This window comes from Ailuropoda melanoleuca, chromosome 6 (assembly GCF_002007445.2).
Source record: "Ailuropoda melanoleuca isolate Jingjing chromosome 6, ASM200744v2, whole genome shotgun sequence".
In the NCBI taxonomy this organism is placed as follows: domain Eukaryota; kingdom Metazoa; phylum Chordata; class Mammalia; order Carnivora; family Ursidae; genus Ailuropoda; species Ailuropoda melanoleuca.
The window spans coordinates 115,727,750-115,754,189 of NC_048223.1; the positions used below are offsets into that span (position 1 = coordinate 115,727,750).

Here is a 26,440-nt window from a genome sequence, read left to right on the forward strand (position 1 = left end):
GCTGGTGGAGACCCCAGCTGGAGTGGAACTAGGCCCTACTCTCTCTTCCCACGTCCTTTTCCTCAAATGCCTGTCCTATTACCAGATGCACAGCAGGAAAAATACTCCCAGGAAGGCAGAGAACAGCAGGTTCCAAGACCACTGCTGTGTATTGCGGCTACTTATCAGTGCGGTTATGGGACGTTTACTTCCTGACACCATGGGGGAGACCAAGCTCAGCCCCACAGACCCGCAACCCAATCACACCATCCCGGGAAGATAGGGAGTTTGGGGCTCTCTGTAGTTACCCGGGGGTCCACCTGCAGTATCCACGTGGCCCAGGCCAAATCTGGTTTGGGGGTCAAATCTGATTTCAGGGACTACCTGGGGCCAGTTCAGATTGGGCTACGTTTTTGTTTTATTGTTTATATAACAAAAGAGGTGCAGTGGGGTGATGAAAATAGGCCATATTCACATTCAGTTTATTAGCATTAAGATCAGAGGCCATTCAGTCTGGTCAGGAGCAAGGGAAAAGGCTCTGAGCTAACAGGCTTCTGGTCAAACTACCTTCCAGTCAAGGTGACCTTGAACAAGGGGCTTCTGCGGAGGCTGCTTTTAGGCAGCAGGCCTCAGCAATGGAACCTTGATCAAGGCCCGAGGGCCCACAGCAACCACCGAGCTGAAGGCACACAGGCTCATGAAACGACCCACCTCAAAATAGCCATAGGCCCCAACTGACCAGTTACAACCAGGCACAGTTCCTAAGATTACCCCAAAAAGGGACCACTCCATTGCTCCCCACCCTCCCTCGCTCTGCCCTGTAACCATGGCCCAAATCTCCGCCTCGTGGTAGACGGTCTCTCCTTTGCTGTCCTGCCCTTTACTCCCTTGCGGTGTATACAGTAAACTCTCTCGTCCTGCCTCGGGTGAATTCTTCCACTGCCCGCACCACCGACCCCCTCCACCCATCCGGAAAACCCCCCATGGGGTAGACCCCCATCTGATCGCTCCAAGGCCTCAGCCCAGAGCCGTGCCTTCCTGGTACTGTTGTCTCAGGGATCTAACAAGAGAATCCACGCGCAACAGGAACGACGGCTCTGTCCTCACGTGAGGGCGCTGCAAAGTGAGCGAGGCAACCTAGGGAATGTGGCCCAGCCCTCAGAGCTACCAGAAGGCTGCAGGCACACGCAGTGCTTGGTATGGCTGCTGCGTGCCCATGCACCCTGGCCCTGCATGCACACGCCGGAGGGGGGGGGGGCTGGCTCTGTCCCTGGGGCCTCCGAGGACTCAAGGAGGGGCCCAGGGCCTCACCATCCTGGCTACAAACCAGACTCACCTGTGCTCCCTTGGGAGCTGAAAAAAGGGAGCAGGGGGGTCATCCCAGGTCGAACCCTAACCAAGAATCATCTCAGGCACAAGCATGTTTTTTTTCTTAAAGCTCTCGGGGGATTCTCATGTGCAGCCTGGGAAACTCCACCCCGACACGGTAGCCCCATGACAGACAGCAATCTCTGTTCGGCTCCCAGGGCTCCGGGCATATACTCTTCTCTGAGAATTTATTAATTTTGTGTTTTTATCTTTTAGAGATTATTTATTTATCTGAGAGAGAGCACGAGCAAGAGGGGAGGGGCAGAGAGAGGGGGAGGGGCAGAGGGAGAGGGAGAAGCAGATTCCCCACTGAGCGGGGAGCCCGATGTGGGCTTGATCCCAGGACCCTGAGATCCTGACCTGAGCCGAAGGCAGACACTTAACCAATTGAGCCACCCAGACATCCATAATGTTTTTATCTTGATGACAGTCTAGTTTTTAACCAGTTATAGAGACAAAGTTTTCTTTGTTGTAGTCATTTGCTGCAAGACCTTGGTTTCCTGAGTTGATGGGCAATGAGATGAGGTTAAGGGAATGTTCCAGGGGTTGTGAGAATTTTTAGTGAGGATGACATCCATGTATTTATTTGCTCAGGTCTGAGTACGATTTGGCTCTGAAAATGTGGGAGAGACATCCAGGTTCCAGGCTTTGAGAGCAGTTCGTTCCCACACCTGGAGTGGAGGGGCATCTGAGCCCTGAGAGGGATGGAGGAGGATGGCCTGGAGGACCTGGGGGTGGGGTCTGGGTGCAGGGGTGCAGAGCCACCCCTGACAGGGGAACCACGGGTGCAGGAGCTCAGAAGAGGACACAAGCAGGGCCGTTCCAGAACCATGAGCCCTTCCATCTGAGCAAGCTCTTCCATCCATTAGCTTCCAATGTCCCACATTCCACCCAAGTGCAGGGCGGGAAGGCACCCTGGGGAGCAGCAGGAGCCACGCTGGGCAGAGGGCCCGGGTGACCACAGGGTCCAACAACAGAAAGTTATTCTCTCCCGGTTCTGGAGGCTCCAGGTGCGACCAAGGTGTCTCCGGGTTGGTTCCTCCCAGGGGCTGTGAGGGGAGAATGTGTTCGTGCCTCCTCCTTCGGGCGGCTGCCAGCACTCTTCCTGTTTCTTGGCTTACAGAGACTGCACCCCGATATCTTCATGTTCACACAGCGTGCTTCCTATGTGTCCGTGTCTTTCTGCCCAATTTTCCCCTTTTCGTAGACACAACAGTCCTATTGGATTAGGACTCACCCTGATTCCCTCATTTATCTCTGTCAAAATCCTATTACCGAATAGTCATATTCTGAGGTCCTGGGGGTTAGGACTCCAACATATCTTTCAGTAAGGGACATGGTTCAACCCATAACCTCGTGTACCCGGCTTCAGAGTTTGGACTCTGCTAAATTCTGACCCCTGTCCACCAGAGACCCCTAAGTTATTCTCTTTACATACAGCGCAAATTACATGACCGGCATACAAGTTCCTCGGTGTGCTTTTTCTTCTTCTTAGTGCCTTTGCTCATTTGTAATTATGTATTTGTTTTTGGGGATCAGTGCCTGTGCCCCTTGGGGCCGTCAGTCCCGTGAGGGCAGGGAAGAAGCATGATCTGTTCACTGTTGTACCCTCAAGGCTGGAAGAGCATCCGGCACGTGTAGTCACACAGAGATGAGCATGAGTGAGCGAGACAACCCATGCCCCTGAAGGCAACAAGGAGCCACCAGCGGGCTCGAAGCCAGGAGGAAGCTGGGGGAGGGGACATGGAGAGCAGATGCGTTGGCCTAGAGAGAGGTGAGGCCAGCCGTGGCATGGTGAAGGCAGGGGAAATGCAGGGGAGGGGACAGGTAAAAGAGGTGCTGAAGGAGAGGAACAGACCAGTTTCAACAGACCTCAGGGTGCAGGAGAAGGAGGCCCCAAGCCGTCCCCTTCCCTGGGCAGCTGCCCTACCAGCTGGAGAGCTCCCCCAGGCCCTGACCCTGGTGCCTGCTGATACGTGGCCAGTAAATGTCTTTTCCCACAGGTGCTGGCCTTCCCTTCCTTCCCACGACAGACAGCTGGCAGAACATTAGAACCTCAGAAACTTAGGCCCCCAGAGAGGCGAGGGGGGCTGAGCTGGCCCTGCTGTGTGCAGGCAAGTGGGAGACAGCAGGGGGGTGCCCTGGCCTGCCTTGGGCCACCCTCCCAAAGAGACCCATCAGGCTCTGGGATGCTTGGGAGCACCCAGTAGGGTCCGCCTTCAGCCACTGGTGACTGTGGAAGGGGTGTCCAGCCCTCCTTGGGGGGTAGCTTGGTGCAGGGACAAAGTTCCTAAATTGAGAAATAGTACAGCTATTGCCCACCCATGGCACAAAAGGGAGGGAGCCTGGGAAGAAATACTCCAACCTCTCCTCCTACTTTCTAGTCTCCCTATGTGCCTCCCATGGGCTCAACCCAACCAGAAGTCCAAAGGCATGTAGCCTAGGGAGGAAGTCCATGGAGCAGGGCACAGAACAGGGAGCAGGAGGAAACGGCAGGAGAGATCTGGAAGTTATTCTGTTCAACAACCCAATGAGTCTATTAGTTCCAATGTCTCATTCTTTTACCCAGCAAATGTTCATGGATTACCCCGTATCTACCAGACACCATGCTAGGCTCTAGAGACAGCAATAACTATATAGAACTTGACCCCGCCATCAAGGCAAAATCCAAACAAATAATCATGGAAATATAATTACCAATTGGGATATGTTCTATGAAAGAAAAAATAAGGACAGTGAAAGATGTAAAGAAAGGTCTGGTTCTGCTTTGGACACTGAAGAAGGCATCTTTGAGGATGTGACATTGACGGGGAGCCCTGAGGGACAACTGACTTAAGCGGGGAAAGAGTGAGGGTTATGCATTGCAGGAAGAAACAGAAATGCAACGACCCCGAGATGGACACTTCCAAGAGAGACAGCACATGACCGGCATGCGTGGAGTTCAGTGAGCGAGACTCAACATGAGGAAGGGGAGAGGAGCAAGGTCCAGTGCCCTAAGGGCCACGGTAAGGAATTTGGGTTTTCTCAGGAGTAACGGGCAGCCACCCTGGCTCCATAGCATGGGTCTCGGGCTTCCATTCCGCCTAATGTCATTCCAGGCTCCTCAGTGGGGTCCTTTATGAGCCTTGGACCTGACCTCCTCTTTCAGCTGCTGGACACCTCCAGGGACAACATTAGGCTTTGGGGTCACTGAGGCACAAACATCCCTGTCAGGCTTCATATCACCTTACTTTCTCCAAAAACTCTGAAGCCTACTCGAGATAGAGAAGTTCAGTCCTTAGCTTCCCTCAGCTCTGCACTGCTCACATCAGAGTTCTCAGAAGGGAGCGTCACCAAAAAAAAAAAAAAAAAAAAAAAAAGCCATTTTTCTACATTCAAAACCCTCAGTGCTTGTGGGATTGGTCCAAGGGCAACAGTGGAATGTGGCATAATTAGAACTCTCACCCAACTGCCAGTGGGACTTTGTGGGTGCCGTGACTTTGGGGAGTGTTTGGCAGCATCTCCTAGAGCTAAGCATACACACACCACAGGACCAGGCAGGTCTACTCCTGGGTAAAAGCCTGTGAGAAACGAGTATATGTGTCTACCTCAAACCTGGATCCAGACCAGCATGTTCCTAGCAGCATCATTCATCATAGTCCCAAACTAGAAAGAACCCACATGTCCACCAATGAAAGAATGGATAACCCAAATGTGATATATTCACGTAGGAATAAATTAATATGACACAGTAATAAAGAGCTAATAAAAAGTAATTAAAAGTAATAAAGTAACCAATTAAAGTAACTAACCAATTATTTACACATGTAACGACATGGCTGAATCCCAAAATGGGTTGTGGGAAAGAAGCAAGACCCACACACTGTATAGTTCCACTTATAAGCAAATTCTAGAAGAGAGCAACCTAATCCTTGGTGATAGAAATCAAAGCACTAGTGTGGGCATGATGCTAAAATATCATGAGAGAAACTTCTGGCTGCTGGGAACATCTTCTATGTTCATCTGGGGCATTGACATAGGAATACACATCCGTCAAAGCTCATTATGCTGTGTTTAAACTTAAGATTTATGCACTGTGGTATAACTAAATTACACGTCAATTTAAAAAAAAAAAAATGGCAGGGTGGCACCTGGCTGTTCACCCAGGTCCTCCTCTCAGCAGTGAAGTAAATGACCTTCTTATCTCCAGGTCAAAGTACAGCCCATACAGCTCAGACACGGTCTTAAAATAGACTATGTTTGTTTCTAAACCAAGCCAGGGTTGAGCTGAGGTCATTTTCTTCTTTGGAGTTTCTCGGTCCTATGGCTGAGCTGGCAGAACGTGTTGATGTGTTGCGCGTTTGTGATAACCTAGGTTCGAAGCACGCAGGTGCACAGCCCTGTGGAGCCGTCCCTTCCTCTCCGCCCAGGAGTCCAAAGGAGAGGGCTGGGTATAAAAGCCACAGGCAACCCACCGGGCTGTGAGAGGAGGCTCGGGCCCTGCACAGTAAGTCACGGCCCCTGGTGGGAGCTTGGCGGGGCTGGGGCTGCCAGAGGGACATGGCCTAGATGGGGGGAAGCCACTGCAGTGGGGAGACCCAGACACAGGGGGTCTCGGAGCAGTGCCGCCCGATGCCATGTGTGTTGTGGGGGGGTTAGGCCTCAGCCTCAGGGGGAGCCCCAGGGGGCCCAGGCGCTGGACTCCGGTTCCACACACTGTGCGCTCCAGGGCCTCCAGCCCAGTCTGGGCTCGGCCACCGCCAGCCTCGTAGCCGTGCCCAGGGGTGTCTGTGTGGCTATGTTTTCATCCACGTAGATGCTGCCTTCATGGATCGTCGGCCTTCTCCTGCTGGCCTCAGTCAGAGGTGAGGATGCTGTTACCATCCCTTTGGGGAGAAAGGTACGGTGCCTGGGTTGGCCTTTGGGTGAGGCCTCTAGAGACATCATCGTCCTGATGACCACCACGACTAACAGTGTGGGCATTGGCTCAAGAACAACCATCGCCGTCATTCAGGGAGTGTCGGCTCCGTGGCCACGTGCTTGACACGGATGATCCTGGGTAATCCTGCTCCGTCCTGGGCCTCCTGCAAAGCTCTAGGGACGGTGAGGCAGGTGGCAGGGGTGGCAGCAGCTGGGGCAGGGGGAGGGGGAGGCGGTTTTTCAGGCCCCCGCACACCCTCAGCCCCTCCAGTGGACAAGTGCATGTCCGCAGACTGACGTCACAGAGATGACATTATGAGACAGGCCTACCCAATGAGCCCACCCTCCCGCCCACGGCCCCCGCTCTCTCTCCTCACAGGGTCTCTGTCTCCCCAGCTCCGAGCAGTCCCTCTCCTCTGGCCGCTGCCCAGATTCAGATACAGATACCGAGGTCTACTTGTCCTCAAACAGAAAGAACCCCCCCTTGCCACCACAGACCCCTGGAGACTCCAGCCTGCTTATTCCCATCACCCCCACATCCACAGAGGTGTACCACATGGGTGCGCTCCGGGGCCTCTCTCCCTCTCTGCCTCACTTCCTCCTATCAGGCAGAACCCCTCACTGCCTGGCTTGGCTCCCCAAACCCTGCCGAAGCATGCTTCCCACAAGAGCAGACGTGGTCTCCCCGGCTCCCTACTGAGGCTTTCTTCTGTATCCACACTCCCCCTCGTCTCCTTGGCTTGTCCCCAGCTCCCTCTGGGGCTTCCCTCCCATCCCAGCCGTGGAGCAGGACCTGGCTCCCGACAAGAGAGTCGGGGGGGGGGGGGGGGGGGGGGCTGTGTGTGGCAGCATCTCAGGCCTCTCTGGCCCCTCTGGTCTCCTTTGCTGGTCATCTGTCTCCTCCTACCCCAGACTTGGTCAGAAGTCACTGGTCAGAAGGCCCCCAGAAGTTACTCCCAGGCACCCCTCCCTTTCTTTCTCTGCTTTGGGGCTTCCCCCTTGCCTAGCCTCTGGCCCCCCACCCTCCTGAGTTCCAGGGCCTCCCACCATGCCTCGAACTCACTTGTCCCAAACCAGGCTCAGACATCACCTCCTACCCCCATGTCCCCACCTTTGCCTTAATTTCCACTGTCATCGGAGGTTAGGATGCCTGGGACCTCCCCAGGCTCCCTGCCCCTGCACTGCCCCACCCCACACTCCCACCTCTCCCAGGCTCCTTCTCTGAGCCACCTACTCTAGACTCTGCAAAACGTCTTCATGAAGCAGGGCCCCCACACCACTCACCGGCTCGACGCCCTCCAGCACTTGCCGCCTCTCTCCCAACAGCCCAGGTGTCTTAAACTGACCCCAGGCCCCTGCATTTGCCACCTGGGGCAAGTGTTACTTTAGTCCCCCGCTTCCCAGAGCGAATTCCACTCCTTCATGGCTCCTTCCCTGTTAGATTTCCTCTCTCTCTCAGGGCAGGGTCTGAACCCGATCTCTCCGTGCAGCTCCTCAGCACCTAGAGGTATTCCCAGTTAAACTTCGCAGGTTCAAATCCTGGCTCCACCGCTGGCCGTCACCTGGGGTAGCTTACTCTGGCTCTCTGCCTTAGTTTCCTCATCTGTAAAATGGGTGTAATAATACAAACTCCTTACTCACGGGGCTGTTTTGAGCCTTAAATGGGATAATACTAGTAAAGGGCTACTAGCATGGTATCTGACGCAGAGTAGACAAGTTTTAACCACCACCAGTTTTTGAACGAACGGCCAACATTTGGCACCACCCGTTTAGGAGGAAGCCTAAGACAGAGACCCACCGTAATCCTCCAGATTTGATTATGTCCCCCTCAGTGACAATTTCGTGCAGAAATGCACGTGTTGTAGGCAGAGGAAGGACCGGCATTTATGGTTATTTGCATCACCAGTTGCATGGATTGAGCCCCTACTGCATACATTATGATGCAACAACAAATCATCCCTGTTCTTTAAAAGTTCACCTTTGAAGAACAACAGGGAAAACCTGAAATGGTAAAGAATAGTCTGGCGCAAGAATGTACGTAACTGGATGACATGAAGTTATGTGAATTGGACAAATACCCACGAATGCCTACTGTGTGCATGGCCAGTGGCAGGTGTAACGGAGAGGTCAAGGGGAACCAAGATTTCACACTTGGGTAAATTACCTGAGGCTTGATGAATATACGTCCAAGCCCATCTGGGAGTTTCCTGGGAGAAGTAGTTTTAAGGCAGAAGGGTCCCAAGAATTCTCCGTGGTCCCCCGACTGGCCAGATGATTGGGGTTAAACAGCATTAGACATGCTATTCCCAGCACCCCATCCTTGGGAGTGAGGTGAATCAGAATCTCTGAGGGAGGGGCCTGGGATCATGTAGATGCAACACACATCGTCCCTCCCAGCCCCCAGGTGATTCTAATCACCTCGGAAGTTTGGGGAACAATGTCTGGCAAAGGTAAAGACCAGCTTTGGCCAGAGCCAGCCCTGGGCTCGTCCTGAAGAACCATCTCCTGTAGCTGAGAATACACTGCTCCTTTCCAGAACCTCACAAGTGCCCTGTTTGTGGCTCTCCCTGCCTCAGGAAAGGAGATCTGTTATGAACATCTTGGCTGCTTTTCTAATGAAAAGCCATGGTGCGGGACCCTTCAGCGGCCTTTGACGTTATTTCCCTGGGATCCCAAGAGCATCAACACCCGCTTTCTCCTGTACACAAATGAAAATCCGAACAACTTCCAAGTAAGAGTGGGCGTGAAAATACTGCACGGTGGGTGGATTTGCATGCGCACGCTGGAGCCCTCACATGGTTGTCTAAGGGAAAAATGCGCTGCCTTGGAACTTTCCAGATGAAGCTTCCTCACCAGTGTTAGACCTAGGGCGAATTTAGCTCTCAGGATCACAGACCACACTGGAGAGCTAATGAAACCTACGGACGCCCAACCCAGAAATGGACACATCCACACACACATCCACACACATATCCACACACACACATCCACACACACATCCACACACACACATCCACACACACACATCCACACACACACATCCACACACATCCACACACACACATCCACACACATATCCACACACATCCACACACACATCCACACACACACATCCACACACACACATCCACAAACATCTACACACATCCACACACACATCCACACACATATCCACACACACACATCCACACACACACATCCACACACATCCACACACATCCACACACACACATCCACACACACACATCCACACACACACATCCACGCACACACATCCACACACATCCACACACACACATCCACGCACACACATCCACGCACACACATCCACGCACACATATCCACACACACATCCTCGCACACACATCCTCGCACACATCCACACACACATCCACGCACACACATCCACACATACACACACACACATCCACACACACACATCCATGCACACACATCCACGCACACATCCACGCACACATATCCACACACACATCCTCGCACACACATCCTCGCACACATCCACGCACACATCCACGCACACATCCACGCACACACATCCACACACACATCCACACACACATCCACGCACACACATCCACACACACATCCGCACACACACATCCACACACACATCCACACACACACATCCACACACACATCCACACACATATCCACACATGCACAGAACTTCAGAAGCTTTCCAGGAGCAGTAGCCTGTTCCTGGGAAAGTATGAATGGCATTTATGGAGAAGCCCTGGCCTGGCGTTCCCTGGGAGGGTCTGTCTTCAAAAGCCCTTCAATGGGGTGAAGTGGGGAAGTATAAATCCTTCCTGAGGAGCTAGAGGACAGATGGCAAGAGGTGATACTTAGCCACAAGAGACAAAAGGTCGGGACCCACGAAACACCCTGCAGTTCCCAGAAGACCTGCTAGGTGGCAGCAGGACAGGCTTCCTGCAGGTGGTCAGAAGTGACCAGGAAGGATTTGCTCAGAATCCAAGCAACTCCCAGCTCCAGTCGCTGAGAGAGTTCAGACAACTGGTGTCTATCTATAGGTCCCTGAGATCACCCACTGTGGAGTTCTAGGGGACCAACACCCCCGCCCCCAGCTCCCAGCTGGGAGTCTGCTTGGACGCGGCTATGGTGCTGTTTTTACTTCGAGATCCTTCTTCAGACATTTGCCTAGCACTTTTTTGTAATTAAACCAGCTGATCACTGCCAGTAATCTATCCACGGTCGAGGCTTCCAACTTCCAACTGGACCGCAAGACACGCTTCATCATCCACGGCTTCAATGACAAGGCGGAAGAGAGCTGGCCTTCTGACATGTGCAAGGTAGGAGTCCTCCCCCTCACCCCACGCCTAGCCACTCCAGACAGAGATCAGCACCCAGATGCAAACCCAGCAGCCCCAGTGTCCCTGAGACCGGAAAAGGAGACACTCAGGGAAAGAACCGTCCTTTCCCAAACCACCAAGGATAGCCTGTGTTCCCAGGGCATCCATTGTCAAGTTCTCCCAACCCAAAAACTTCTGGCCAACCAGCTCCTCTTGAGCCTGAAAAGAACCAGAGTTCAATCAGAAAGTCCCAGAGGTGGAGACTACAGCAAATTACCTGACATTTGTTTTTGATGCTTTGTGTAAAAACTCTGGGTGACAGGAAAGCACTTAAATTTACCTTCTAGAGCTTTGCTATCCAATAGAACATTCTGTGCTGATGGGAATGTTCTGTAACTGCACTGTCCAAATCAGGAGCCAGGGTCAGGCTAGAACACCTAGGGCATTGTTGGGCACATAAATGCAACACGACCCAGGGTTTCAAGCATCTAGTGTAGGGGTCCACAAACTTTTCCTGTCGAGAACCAGATAGCAGATACTTCAGCATTTGTGTTCAACTTGGGTCACATGGTTTCAACTCAACTCTGTTTTCGCCCGGAAGCAGAGAAACACTAAGTAAACAAATGGGTGTGGTTAAGTGCCAATAAAACTCCATCTATAACAGCAGGTGGATTTGGCCCTCCCCTAATCTTCTGCTAACCCCTCTAGTAAGTGATCTTTTTGATCTGGCTGTGTCACTAAGTATCTGTGAGACCTTAGTCAAGTCATTTAATCCATTCCAGGCCTCAGTTTCCACATCTATTAAGTGGGGATAAACACATCCAATCAACAGTGGTATGGTAGAAGTGTGGACAAGTGCAAGGAATATTAGAGCTCTGGCACAACCAGGTGCTTGACAGGTGTGAATGCCTATCTCTGGAGTGTACAACTTGTGGCTGTTGATAAATTGGTTTCTCCCCCTTGCTTGTCTTCCCCAGAATATGTTTAAAGTGGAGAAGGTGAACTGCATCTGTGTGGACTGGGAAAGTGGGGCAAGGGCACTATATTCCCAAGCCGTCCAGAACACTCGCGTGGTGGGAGCAGAGATAGCTTTCTTCATACAAAATCTGTTGGTAAAACCCTGCCTGGGCCACATCCTGTGGGTAGCGGGCAGAGAGGGGGGCACGCAAGCACCACCTCCCTTGTACCTAAGAGGCAGCCTAAGGACCCCTGGGCTGGGGCGGGGCCTGGAAGCCCAAGGAGGGCCTTTTCTAAGATGAAGTTGCACCTTTCCTCCCTCCTGGATTGTCCTGAAGACTCCTACTTATGGGGCCCAAGTCAAACTAACCTCTTTGAGCCTCAGCGTCCCCTTTTGAAAGAAAGCCTTCCCTGTAGGCTATTCTGGGAATTCCAGAACACGCTGGGCTGCCGGGCTGTTCCCAGCCCAGATGAGTCTTCATTCTCAGACAGCCCAGGGGGGGAAGGCCCCTTACGGCCTTCTGGGAGGTCTATTCTGGAGACTCCCAGAGCCAGGCCCACGACCCACGCTCTCCCAGACAGGCCCCACCCCTGCTAGGCACCAGGGTAGGTGGCCCCGCGCCGCGGGTGTGGGTGGCAGCGGGCAGCCTGCAGTTGACTCGGCGGCCGCTGGTCAGCACTGTTGCCCCGCTCACTAGCTGGCCCGCGAGCCACGCAGACTGCGGGGCGGCGCCCTGGAGCGGGGAGGGGGCGGGGGGGAACTCCTCCCGAGTTTCCAGCCCGGGTCCCGTCCCCATCCCTGCGCCCCGCGCCCGCGCGCCTCCCCACCGCCGGCGGGACCTGACGCGCCACCCGTCCGCAGACCCTGCTGGGCTACAGCCCCGAGGACGTGCACCTCATCGGCCACAGCCTGGGCGCGCACGTGGCCGGCGAGGCGGGCAGGAGGCTGGGCGGCCACGTGGGCAGGATCACAGGTGCGCAGCGCGAGGACCGGGTGCAGGCTGCGAGGGGGGGCGGGACGGGAGCGAGACGGGAGCGCGCCCCACGCGGGAGACCCGGCCGCACCCGCAGGCCCCGCGGGAGCAGGCTGTAGGTGGTGTCCCCGCTGTCCGTGTTTTCACGTGTCTTCATTAGAAAATATCTGATTGTAAATTAAAATGCATTTATTTTTTTAAAGAAAAATATAACTAGCTTATTAAAGCGCCTGACTTCAGGGTTATTATTACAAGAGTAATATAATAATAATAATAATAATAATAATAATAATAATAATAATAATAGATTTTTAAAAAAATTTATTCATCACTTCCACAAATACATATGCCGTGCCACGCACAGGCAGATAATGACAAGTGGCCACCTGAGACCTGCCACATCGGAGGTGCTCAGTAAATACTGAATAAATGAATGAGTCACTTGGCAAAATGAACGCACACAAGACAGACATGGACAGCTATTTATTTTGTGCAGGCAAATCAGCATGAGGCTTTGGCAAACAGTTCAAGTCACCATGTAAGGAATGTCTCCTGTGCTCAGGGCGCTGTGCTGGCACCGAGTGAGGGATAAGGGGATTAGAGTTCATGTTTCTGTAGAAGTTCTCAGTTTGCAAGGTCCTTTCTCTTCCATCTTTTCATGGGGGTTTCACAATAACGCTGTGAGAGAGGTGGTTGGTATCCCCACGATCTGGACAAGGAAACTGAAGCTCAGAGAGGACAGGTGTTTGACCTTGAGCGGAAAACCAGGGCTAAATATGGGTGCCTGGGTGCCCTGTGGGTTCCGCCCCCTGCCTCTCTTCAAAGATGAAATGGGCACAGCCCACATCAGGAGACCCACGGTCTAGTCCAGGAGGCAGACAATTAAGTAGGCAAATAAATTAGAGCCAAATTAATTAAACACAATATTATCCTATACAATGTGGGTGGCGTGCACTGAGCAAGGAGAGGCTAAGCTTTCTCTGAGGAGGTGGTGTTCGAGCCCGGTCTTGGAGAGGACAGATTTATTAGGGGAGGATGTGGGCAAGTGAGCAGTGGGCTGGGGGTGGCGTAAGCAGCCATAGAGGACCAGACAGCGTGGGGCTCGGGGACTGGGGACTGGGTGGAGCTGGGCAAGGCCAGGGAGCTTGCAGCCTTGGAGAGCTGTGGCCAAATAGTAACGGGTGAGGGTAAAAAGGACAAAGGTGATGGGGGGGCAAGGGGGCCCCCTACATCCTGCTTGGAATCAGGCACTGGGGACTTCTTGATAGTCAGTGACCCCACTTTTGCCTTTCTGTCTCAACTTCTTTCTCCTAAGCTGACCGGGAGTGACAAACCAAATTCCCCACATCAAGGCTGCTGGGGTCTGGGACTCTTGGCCTGGGAATCCCATGGATTTCATGGGTAGAGGGTTTAGATCCTGGTTTGTCTTAGAGTGTGGCCTAACTACCCACCTCCCCCATTTCAGGACTGGACCCCGCACAGCCATGCTTCCAGGACACGCCTGAGGAAGTTCGGCTGGACCCATCTGATGCCATGTTTGTGGATGTGATTCACACGGATTCTTCTCCCTTCATCCCTTTCCTGGGTGAGTTCCCCCTGCACCGCCCAGTGACCAGCTGGGACTGATGGGAGTGGGTCCAGGTGCACCCCCCACACATACTGCAAGGGTGATATTCAAAAAGGCTAACCACAGGAAAACCTCGGGCACCACCCACAGATAAACATCCAGGACAGTGCCAGTGGGATCAGCCTGCAGGCCCAGGTAGAACCAGAAACTTCTACAGCCTGGAAGGCTGTCACCAGTCTTTGAACTTTTAGTCCTTCCCATCTGTTAACATCCGGAGGGACAGATCTTATTGATGTTTGACCTGTACTTACAAAATGCAAAAGCTGATTTTTCAGTTTTTTTTTTTACTTCTTTTGTCAAAGCTATGGTTACAGTTTGTGTTGTCGGAGCTGAAATATATCCTTTTATCTTGTTCTTCCAAAGTCAATGTTCTTTTTTCATTATTTTCTTATACAACCACTCATGAAGCGTGCCAATGAAAGTATGTTTTTAATGAAAATTACATCATTTATTGAGTGTTTACCATGTGCTGCTTTGAACATTTTGTACACATTAGCTCATTAATCATAACAACCCTAAAAAGTGGGTATTACTATTACGATGTCACTGTCAAGGGAACTGAGGCTCGACAAAGTCAAGTAATCGCCCAACATGACAGAGTTTATAAGCAGAACACGATTGTGATCACAGGTCTGTATGCTTCAAAAACCAAAACTCTGACCATTGTACTGGGCTCTCAATATAGCAACATAATGGAATGTGGTCTCAGTATAACAATATAACAGAAGTCAGCACTTTTTAAATGAATACAATAATAAACATTGCACCAGTCCTGAAATGTATCCGCTGGTACAAGTAGTGTCAGGGCATGACAGTACTGCTCAGGGTCTCTCCAAGACAGACAGACAGACACACATACACATACAAATACACCTGTGTGCATGCTCACCCAGAACCCACCTCCCCCCATCTCTCTCCTGTGTGCTCTCCTCCCTTCTTGTCTTGCCAAGTCCCCCTTTCTGAGCACTTTCTGCACAGCCACAGACAGCGTGGCTAGGCCGAGGAGAGAATTTGCCAAGAAAGTTGTCACTGTGGTTGGAAGGAGCCGAATACTGTCTGTGGCCACAACCTAACGTTGGGACCACTCACCTCCCTGCTCCCCTCTGCTTATAATATTTCAGGTTTGGGAATGAGCCAGAAGGTGGGCCATCTGGATTTCTATCCAAATGGAGGCAAGCACATGGCCGGATGTCAGAAAAATAGGCTTTCAACTATCATTGACATGGATGGCATATGGAACGGTATGTAAGTTAGAGAAGCAAGACCACTGCGGCTCCACCTGGGGAGAAACAGCACGTGCTTTGTGCCAGGCATTTCCGCAACGACATCGTGAGGTCTTTACTCTGATCAGCTTCATTTGACAGACAAGGAAACTGGGTCAGTACAGTTATAAAACTTGCCCAAGGCTACCCTAGATTGAAGCCCAACTTCTGGCCGAAGAGCCCCAACCTCGTGCCCCTTCCTGCACCATCTCCCCCTTGTCAGGATGCTGAGGCAGGAGAGGACCAGCCCCTGGCAAAGACCCAGCTCGGCTCTGGCCCTCTGTCCTCCATACCTGTTCCTTGAAGGACTGCTTGGTGGGTGTAAGCAAAGATCTGAGTGGCTTGGACTTTCTTGCCGTTTGCTGTGGTCAGGTTCTAGGCAGAAAAAGGAGCTGAGCCGGTAGGAAGACAAAGGAAGGACGTGCTCTGCGGGTTTGGGGAGAGCATGCTGGGAGCAGGAGGCCTGGGCTCTGGGGGACGAGCCTTGTGTGGCCTTCTGTTCATCTGAGAGGGCGGGCTCAGTGCCCCTAATAGGAGGTGACCTAAAGCATCATCTGGGTTCGCTGCCTTGTTCTGACCTTCCCTGAGACCGGGCTTCACTGTCCTCCCTGTGAGTGGAGGCTTTGAGTCTGTGATCATTTCATTTTAGGATTTATTTGTCCGAGCTGGGAGTTCCCCAAAGTCAAGGGGCCTCCCAGCCACCCCAGGGTCTGGCCCAAAGCAAGCACCCGGTGCAGTCCGTTACATGGGGCTCAGTGACCTCTGGTGGCATTTTTCTTTGCCTATGTTGATGTTAAAGAGGAGGGTGGCCAAAGCCACGGGCGATACCCGCTGACCATGTGTGGTGCTTTGACCTCCTCCGGGCTCCGCACCAGGTGACTCCGGGGAAGATACAGCTGCCTGGCTGCCTGGGAGACGACCAGCGTCACGGTGAGGGCTGTGTCCTCCCAGAAGTGCCAAGGTGGCCACACATAATGGGAGCCCAGCTTTAACTAAAAAGGCCATTTAAAGTGAAGAAGCCCATGAACACTGGAGTCCAGCGTGCGGGCATGCGGAGCTCCGAGTTCCCCGGGCTGAGCAGAGGAGCCGTGAAAGCCACTTGCCCCTGCAGGATGGGATCCCAGGGCAGCGATTTCGGATAAAAGAAACAACTCGGTTTGAAACAGGTCCTGTTGTCTGGTGCTGAGCGTTGGTGTGAGGCACACGGAAGCGGCTTGTGTAGGAAGTTTCTCGGCTGGTCGGGGGGCGGCATGTAGAGCCCAGAGCTGTGGGGAACTGATCCCACCACTGCTTCCCAGACGCAAAGGGAAATGTGCATTTCTCCCTGGGCGGTGGATGAAGCCACCAGACCCCCACCCCCAAAAGGACCCCCAGCTACGTCTGCTGTTGCCGGGGGTCCCCTCGTAGGAAGTTTTGTACCCAGTAGCTGGAGAAGTGAAAAAACAATTTTCCAAAAAAGAAGACTTTGGTTTTAAGAAAAAGATGGTAAACAAAAGGCAGTGACAGAGTGGCCAGAGGCCACAGTCATCGAACTGTCCACTGTTTTTACCTTGTGCCTGGAATAGTAGGAAAGAAGGAGTTCTCAGCCCGGGGCCAAAGGCACAGGTAAGCCTGCTTCACTCAAAAGGCCTGTGCAGTGTGTCCAGCTCGCAAACTGAGGCCCAGCCTCCAGGCAGAACGCAACCCACAGCAGTGTGTGATTGGCCTTCACAGGGACTGTTTAAAAGTGGGAATGTACTGCTATCATTTGAGCGTGGAAATATTTTCATGGAAAAGTCAAGGTGCTGGCTTCTCGTGAAAAATCAGAACAAGTAATCTGGGCCTTTATCATGCAATGACTGGCTGGGTCGTGCGGGATCCCCCTGGAGGTTATTGCTCTCCCCCCTCTCTCTCTGCATATACATTTCTCACTGCCCCCTGCACAGACCACCACCCTCATCATTCCTTTACGCTACATGCCCAGCCCCGGAGGGTTGCACAAATGTGCTCCCTAGCACCTGCCACTCCCCAGCACTTGCTGGCCCTTGAGTAGGACCTTCCGAGCAAATGGACACAGTGGGGGGGGGAGAGGAGAGGCACTCTGGCCAACCCCCACTGCGAAACAAACCCCCAGATCTCCTCCTCGCCCCTACCTATGTCAATGTCAGTCACAGACATTTCAAATTGTGTCCTGACACCCATCTGTGCAATGTGGAAGGGATTCCTCACTCGGTCAGAATGGCTCAAGCTTCAAAAGTGAAAGGCATCCTGTGAGCTCCTGTGGCTTTTGCTTCCTTAGGAGCCGTAGAGTCTGTGGCTTGTAATCACCTAAGAAGCTTAAAGTATTACTCAAGCAGCATCCTCCACCCCGATGGCTTCCTGGGTTACCCGTGTGACTCCTACAATGAGTTTGAGGAGGTAGGTCACACTAGGGCTGGGGGAAGATGCTGGTGGCCCTGTGGGTGGTGGGGGTTTTGTCCCTGTGGCTTGGCCCAGAGCAGAGCTGTGACCTCATGACTAATGGGAGCAGGGGTCGGACATGCTGAGCCTCGCAGAGCCTCCTCTTGGAAGCAGGGTGGGCAGGAGGGCACCTGACTGCTGGACCTTCCCTAGATCCCAACTTTTTATTCTGGAAGATTCCCAACCTACACAGGAGTCGAAAGAAGAGTACATGAATACCTGTACACCTACACGCACTGATGGGTAACATTTCAATGTGTGCCTATGGATAGTTTTCTTCTAGATTATGTGAAAGCGAACTCAAAACTTTACTCGTAAATACATTCATCTCCTGAGAACAAGTTCATTCTCTTATAGAACAATGTTCAAGAAATTTAACATTGATATACTAATATTTTCTAATGTAGAGTCCATATTTAAACTTCTCCAAATATCCAAATAATGTCCTCTAGAGTTGTGTCTTTCTTTTTCTTTCTTTCATTCTCCCTACTCCCCTCCCTCCCTTTCTTCTCTTCTCTGACTCTCTCCCTTTCTTCCCTTCTTTTTTCTTGCATTCCATTTTTTTAATCTCCTTTAATTTCTCTCTCTCTCTCTTTTTTTTTTGAGAGAGAGAATGAGCATGAGCAGGCAGAGAGGGGATAGAGGGAGAGGGAGAGAGAATTTTAAGCAGGCTCCACACCCAGTGCGGAGCCCAACGTGGGTCTCAATCTCACAACCCTGAGGTCATGCCCTGAGCTAAAACCAAGAGTCAGACGCTCAACCGACTGAGCCCTGAGCCACCCAGGCCCCCCCTTTTTAGGCTCCTTGAATCCAGAACAGCTCTACATCTTCCGTTGGTCTTCCAAGACATTGACAGTTATGTGGATTCCAGATCAAGTGCTTGGTAGACTATCCCACAATCTGAACTTGTCTGGTTATTTCTTTGTGATTCACTGGGTGTTATCCTCAGAGTGTCACAACCAGAGGCATTGGCATTCATTTAGTGGCACTTTGTCTCATTATTTGATGACTTACAGTTTGTTTAAGATTTTTAGAATGTGCCATATTTCTCCACTGTAGAAGTCCCATTTCCCCTAAGTGATCTCTGAGGTGATATTGTTCCGCAGCGATAAGCCAGTGTGAAAGGTTGAGCTTATTACCTGAATCAAGTACTACTTTGGGGTTGCAAACGTTGGAAGTTTCAAAATATTTTCTTCTCAAAAGTAAAAATGAAAATATGTGTATATTCACATGTTTTCCTTTCATAATTAATTTCGACCTTAACGTTCTTAGGGTTGAACTAAGGTCAGAAGGACATCATGTTCAATCCCCAGGGTCTGCGAGTATTCATTGTGTAGCCTTGGCAGTGCTGGTTATTGTTGAGGCATGGATAATAATATACCCAGCCTCCAGCACTTGTTTTGTGCTTTCCAGATTGCAAAATAGCTCTGCACACCATGGGAGATGGATTTGGTGAGAGCAAAGAACAGAAGACCAGGGACACTGTAGCATAAAATGTTAGTCTGGTCTGAACAGAGCAAACAACCTCCTCCAGGCCCAACTAATGAGCTACCGCTTGGGGATTATCAATAGGGATCAATTACATAATTCACATTAAAGTGAAGATGATGGGCACAGACCTTCTCTTCCACAGCTCTTTTGAAATAACTTATTTGTCCCATTTACTCCCCCTGGAAGATGTCTTGCATTTCCCTTCCATACTTTAACATTATTGCTTCCTGGATATGACCTGTCTACCCAACTATACTCGAGGTTTTCTGGGTACTTCTTTGGGTACACAGCAGAGCTTCATACGGTTCTGCACGTGACTCTGAGCATGGGTGCATGGATGTCAGTGGAGGGCTGGGAGAGTGGATGGACAGATAGCTTAATGGGTGGGTAGATGAGAGGAAGGATGGGGGATAGAGGAATGCATGGGTAGATAAATAGGAAGATGGATGGGAAGATGAATTATTTGATTGATTGAGTGAGTCAAAACCCACCACTAACAGGCAAATTATGTGTTTTCACTAGAATGGCTGTTTCCCTTGTCCAGCTGAAGGATGTCCCCAAATGGGGCACTATGCTGACCAATTTCAGGGGAAAACCAATGCTGTGGGACAAACCTTTTTCCTGAACACAGGAGACAGTGGTAACTACACTTGTAAGTTTCCATATTCCTCATTCTAAAACCTTGCAAATAACTTGGAAGGTGTACCAGCCTAATTAGTCAAGACCCCTGCTAGCAACTGACAGAAACTTAACTCCACCCAGCTTAGCTGTCACAGAAGAACATTATTTTTTATTAAAGATTTTATTTATTTATTTGACACGACAGAGACAGCCAGCGAGAGAGGGAACAAAAGCAGGGGGAGTGGGAGAGAAAGAAGCAGGCTCCCAGTGGAGGAGCCTGATGTGGGGCTCGATCCCAGAACGCTGGGATCACGCCCTGAGCCGAAGGCAGACGCTTAACGACTGCGCCACCCAGGCACCCCATGAAGGACATTATTTAACCGATAATCCTGATCAACGGAGTGAAGTACAGTGATTGGCCCAGGCTGGTCACATGTTCATCTGCCCCAGTAGCAGGAAGGTGAATCCATTAACAGAAGAAGAGGATCACGTGGGGCAAAGTCACTGTAAATCAAGAGGTCATGCCCGTGAACTTCTGTCATGCTAGTTTCCCTACGCAATCACACGTGCGTATGTGCACACACACGCACACACACACTGTGTTTGTGTTGTTCTTTTGCCCAGCTTCTCACCAAAAAAGTACAAGATAGTAAAATCATCAAGATTCATTTGTCACAAGTAATGCTACATGGTGGCTGAATAGAGGAGCGTTATTTTCCAAGAGAATTAGAAATTTTAAAAAAATTATATAGCACTTTACGAAACACTTTTCACATGTAGCGTGTCATGTAATCCTCACGATACTCATGATGGAAGATAGCAGTTTGGCAGTATCTATAACGTCTCACGTGCGTATTCCTTCAAGCCAGTCATTGCGCTTCTCAGACGTACCTCAGGACAGAGCTTGCGTGAGAAGTTGTGCTCAAGGGCGTCCACTGCAGCATTGATTTTAATACCAAACGTTTAGTGAGGAGAAACCTCATGTCCACCGATTAGTAAATAACCAAGTACTCTTGACCCATTAAAAGCAAGGAGATAGTTCTATGTACTGAAGAGAGAAATCCTGTAAAGCGAAGGAAGTGAAAAGGCACATGGCCAAAAACCACATATCAATACAAGTGCAACACAACGTGTATCAGTCAGGGTCCTGACAGGAGAGAAAACTCATCGATGTGGTTCGAATGAAGAGACTTTATTGAAGGATCTACTCTGAGAGGTGTGGGCAGGGTTAAAGGAACAAACAAGGGCTGCTGAGGCACCCAGAATCTGGCGGCTGTGGGCTCCTGGAATGACACGCTATCATAGAGGGGAGAGTTAGGGCCAGACATCTGGTACTAGAGCCAGGAGGCAGCAGGGGATCATGAGAGATGGGATTCCCCCCCCCCTTTCCTCCTGCCTTCCGATCCCCTGCGTAAGTCTTTCATCGGCTGAACTCAACCGAACACCAGTAGCAAGATCCCTGGTGGGGGTGACCTTCCAGAACACAGGGCAGGACAGAGAAGGGTGGTAAATCAGTCTGGGGTGGGGAGAGAATAACAGCACATCCTATTTGTGGAAGGAGAAAAAGCCTGGATATTCTTTTTTAAACTTATCTGTGTGTGTGTGAATGTTCAGAGAAAGCTCTAGGTTAGGATTTCTCTACCTCGGCACTACTGACATTTCAGGCTGGGGATTCAGAGCTGGGGGCAAGAATCTTCCATGAGGTGATTCTTTTTTTTCAACAAGATGAGTTCATTGAACTGATTATATGTCTTTGGACAGGTTGGAGGTACAGGGTATCGGTCACACTGGCTGGAGAAAAAACCAGGGGGTACTTCAGGATTGCTTTGTATGGAAGTAATGGAAACTCAAAACAATATGAAATTTTCAGGTAAGTTTGACAGTGAAGTGAAATGGTCAGATTTTTCATCATAGAGTATTCCCTAAGAGATTGGGTATAAAATGCTTAATAAATCTGGCCATCTATTATAGAGAACCATTGAATCCTAGAATGTCAGAGCTGGAGGAAAATCTTAGCATCTGATCCAGTCATCCCATTTTACAGATGAGAAGAGTGAGGCCCAGAGAGGGAATCCACTATTTAAAATCAGATATGTGCTAACTTCTTTGGAATGTCAGTCATTGCTTTCTGACTCAGGTTTTATGGGTATCCAATTCTCCTTCGGTGAGGCATGTTCACGTCGCAACTCCCCCCAACACCGGCACTCTCCACCCCCACACATCATACCTAGCTTCTTGTTGCAGTGGTGATAGCCTCAGCACCTAGCTTTTGCTGGGCAAATGAGGTGCTTGGGAAATAACGTGTTGGATAAATGCATAACTGTGCTGTAAAATTATATTCTGTTTTTTGTACTGACTTTTACAAAATACTTTTCATGTTAAGTTAAAGCCCTTTGACAACTTCCTATCCCCCATAGGGAATCCTAACAGAAGACCTCTGCTGGGCCACATGCATCTTTAAACAAAGACATTGCATCGGTTTGTCTTGTAGTATAATTATAAGGTTACTATGCCTCCCCAAATATTTGATTTCCCCTAAGGACAAATTAAGACAGTAGAAAACTAGAGTCCTATCTTTTTTAGCAGATGTGTGCTTCACAAATACATTTGTGTGTTAGCAGCCCCTGGACGAACACGAAATCATCCAAGATATTTGCAGAAAACCAACAGCAGCCGCTGTTTGGAGAAACAATAGATGCTGTCATCCTATGTATTCGTGTATCCAGCTGATATAACATTCTGTCTGTGCTTTCAGAGGATCCCTCCAACCACAGGCAACTCATACACGTGACATTGATGTGGACCTCAACGTTGGAAAAGTCCAGAAGGTTAAATTCCTCTGGTACAACCATTTGATAAATCTTTTCCAGCCTAAGCTGGGGGCTTCGCAAATCACAGTGCAGAGTGGTGAAAATGGAAATGAGTACGTATCTCTTATTCCACCTACATTTTAGTATCTGTATTTACCTATCAGTCTATCTACACATCCATCCATCCATCCATCCATCCAGTCACCCACCTACCCATCTATGTAACTGTCTGCCCGTCCATTTGTCCATCCCTTTCCATCCATCTGCTTAACCACTCATCCATCCATTTATCCATCAGCAATCTATCCAGTCTTCTGGCCATCTAGCCGTTATCTACCCAACTATTCATCTTAACTCCCGCATCTATCCATCTGATAAAAATCCATCTGATAAAAAATCAAACATTGTTTTCCTTATGCCAAATTCAACTTGGCAGGAGCAAGGCATCAGTTAGTTAGGAGGCATAGATTTGAGAAACAGGCAACCGTGAGACTGTTTTATCTCAACCAATGAGGAAAACACCTGGGCAGAACTTGTAGGAAATCGCTACGTTAATTTCCAGTTGGGGTGCAGTTATTAACATAAACTGGTTTGTTTGGAGACTCTGGCATGAAACTGGGTTGGGATTTAGCTCACAGGGGCATTCTCTTCTCATTCAAGGGAACGGAATCTTACTGGTTGGGGATGGGAGAGGAGATGTATTTAAAATGTATTTAAAATACTGCAGGAAGAAGGCCACCTTTAAAGAAGATCATCACAAAATAAAGAGCTGTTAGGGTCTGAAGGAAACCTAGATCTCCCCTCTCAACTGCTCTCATTTTAAGACGAGGAAAGCGAGATATGGAGAGTCATGCAGCTTGTCTAAGACCACACAGGGTAGCTAGAGGGAAAAAGACCAGACCGTGAAATGTGTTCAAACACACCAAGACCTTGCTCAGCTGTATTGTTTAACCGTGCTGGCTGGCAAATACTCTGCGCATTGTTGGAAGGAACAGATGTCACTCTGGCTGTGCCCGTCCTTTGTCTACTCAAGAGCAGAGCACGAGCATAAAGCACAGCCCAGACTTGGACCCAAGTCTTCCGACAGCCAGTCCAGTCCTCCTGCCACGGGGCCCGTCCGGCTCACACAGCCCGACGTGGAGCTGAAGATCTGTCAGGCTTGGTGGGGGGGACGCATTGTGGAACTGTCTGGATTTCAGAGTCATGAGCTGGAGGTTGGGTGGAGTCATTGTTTTCAAGTACAGCAGAGCCCACACACGATATATTGCAAGTACCCAAGTCATCCCCTCACAGAAGGGGGCCCTGGTCGAGGAGCTACATTCTGAAGCTGAGCCCTCAGGGAGGGCTGGGGGGGTCAACCATCCTCCCCTAGCCAGAGACGCCTCCAGGGCAGGAGGAGGCCGGAAGTACCCCCGCATCTCATGTCTGGGTACCTGCCCCAACCAGACCAGGCTTCACCCCTCAGGAGTGACAACCCTTCCCAGTCTTTTTTTTTTTTTTTTAGCATCTTTATTGAGAGATCATTCCCATACCATACAATCCACCCGTGTAAACTATGTAATTCGGTGACTTCTAGCATATTCACAGAGTTGTACAATCATCACCACAATCAATTTTAGAGTATTTCCTTACCCCCCAAAGGAAACCTCACACCCATTAGCCATCACCCACTCATCTCCCTAATCCCTCCGCCCGGCCCTAGGCAACCACAAGTCTATTTTCTGTCCCTGTAGATTTTCCTGCTCTGGACAGTCCGTACCCGTGGAACCATAGAACATGTAGTCCTTGCGCCTCTGGCTTCTCTCACAGCACAATGGCTGCACGGCTCCTCCCCGGGCAGCCCGTATCATTCCTTGTTATTCGTTCCTGCTTATTGCCAAATAAGATCATATAGGTAGACCACGTTTTATGTATCCGTGCAACAGTTGACGGACATTTGGGTTGTTTCCACTTTGGGGCTTTTATGAATACGGCTGCTGGTATCCAAGTTTTCGAGCGGACATCCGTTTTCATTTCTCTTGGGTATATAGGAGCAAAATCGCTAGGTCGTAGGAGACCTTTAGGTTTACCTTCTGGAAGAACTGCCAGCCTGTTTTTCCAGAGTGGCTGCCACATTTTATGTTCCCAGAAGCGGTGTAGGAGGAACATGCATAATCTTGACTCTGTAGGGCAAGTCCCCTGCGGGCAGGCTGGGGTACCCCTGGGAACGCATTGCCAGGCCCACAGCTGCAGGCCCATCAAAGACTCTTGGTTTGGGGGAAAAAAAAAATCCTTGGCTTCCCGCTCATTAAGAAGCCACAGGAGAGGAGGACGTTCTTGGAGTGGTTTTGCTTAGTAAGAATCACGTGGACTCTGCTTGGTGTGGCAGAGCCTTTCGGGCAAAGAGATCTGAATTCCAGGGGGCGGGCTAATTGCTGTTTGCTCCTCTGAGGTCCCATTTCTATAAGCCAATGAGTCTCACACTGAAAATGCTTTCCTCCACAGGTATACTTTCTGTAGCAGTGACACGGTCGAAGAAGATGTTTTACAATCTCTTTACCCTTGTTAAAAATGTGGGCCTCGGGGCGCCTGGGTGGCACAGCGGTTAAGCGTCTGCCTTCGGCTCAGGGCGTGATCCCGGCGTTATGGGATCGAGCCCCACATCAGTCTCCTCCACTATGAGCCTGCTTCTTCCTCTCCCACTCCCGCTGCTTGTGTTCCCTCTCTCGCTGGCTATCTCTATCTCTGTCAAATAAATAAATTAATCTTTAAAAAAAAAAATGTGGGCCTCTCTGTTGTATCTTTGCCATAATAAAAATTTTAATGCCTTCCATTTGACATTGAGGTGTTAAATTTGACATTCTCCATGTTCTGGGGTCACATTTCAGAAATGATTTGTGGGACTGGAGCCAGGTTTGACCAGAGGTCATGCCTGAAGGCTCCCACTGGCCCTCCCCTGCCACCGTCTCACTCTTCCAGGACACATCGTAGGCCTATTTGAACATATTTTATTTCCGTAGACAATGCATTTCTCTCCCGTTTGGTAAGGTCATCGTTGCTCCCGTGTGTTGCCCACCCAGCTCTTACCATGCTAGGGGAAGAAGCAGGCCCCATGCTAGAACAGCCTCTAGCAGGACTAACTCAGAGCAATCGTTATTTAGATTAAAACCTGCCCGTGGTGTGAAGGAAGGGTGGCTAAGAAAAAAAAAAAAAAAAGTAATACGTGCACGGGGCGCAAAATGCAAAAGATGCGAGAGTATTCTTACACAAGGTATGTCTCTGTCCACCCTCACCCTCCAAGCCTCTGGTTCCTCTTCCCAGAGACAACCAGAGTTGTTTTGTTTTGTTTTCCAGAAATACACGACACGTACACACAGGTGTGGCCATCTCGCACAGCCAGCCCCAGTCCCACCTCCACCCCCACCCCCACCACTACCAATAAATTGGCTATTACTCTCTAATGGTACAGGAAAAGCTTCGTCGTACAGCTTGACAGATCCCACCGAGGGGTGCACGTGGTGTGGTTGTCTCTGCCAATGGACCTGAAAGCGCTCTCCAAATTTTCCCCATTATGAATATTCATGCAACTACTATCCTTTATGGTTGTTTTACATTGTAAAAATTTGTCCAATAAATGTTTAGGATAGATTTCTTTCGGTCAGGATTGCCAAATTGCCCTCTGCAGCCAATATACCAACTTACA

At 50.4% G+C, this 26,440-nt stretch overlaps 1 protein-coding gene across 2 annotated transcripts; it reads left to right on the top strand.

The window, feature by feature from the left end:
- Positions 1–3,635: 3,635 nt before the first annotated feature.
- LOC100471180 (pancreatic lipase-related protein 2) lies at positions 3,636–25,462 on the top strand. 2 transcript variants are annotated; one of them, XM_002917530.3, is made up of 14 exons: positions 3,636–4,352; positions 5,702–5,833; positions 6,143–6,191; positions 8,823–8,977; positions 10,452–10,577; positions 11,555–11,689; positions 12,397–12,508; positions 13,974–14,093; positions 15,257–15,376; positions 17,676–17,794; positions 19,850–19,979; positions 21,710–21,818; positions 22,704–22,871; positions 25,243–25,461. In XM_002917530.3, the coding sequence occupies exons 1-14, from the start codon at positions 4,308–4,310 to the stop codon at positions 25,304–25,306; spliced, it is 1,584 nt and encodes a 527-aa protein (XP_002917576.2). In that variant the 5' UTR covers positions 3,636–4,307; the 3' UTR covers positions 25,307–25,461. The 2 variants fall into 2 exon arrangements, with proteins under 2 accessions (XP_002917576.2, XP_034519223.1); XM_034663332.1 differs by lacking the exons at positions 3,636–4,352; positions 5,702–5,833 and having other exon boundaries at positions 6,143–6,226; positions 8,783–8,977; positions 25,243–25,462.
- Positions 25,463–26,440: the final 978 nt, after the last annotated feature.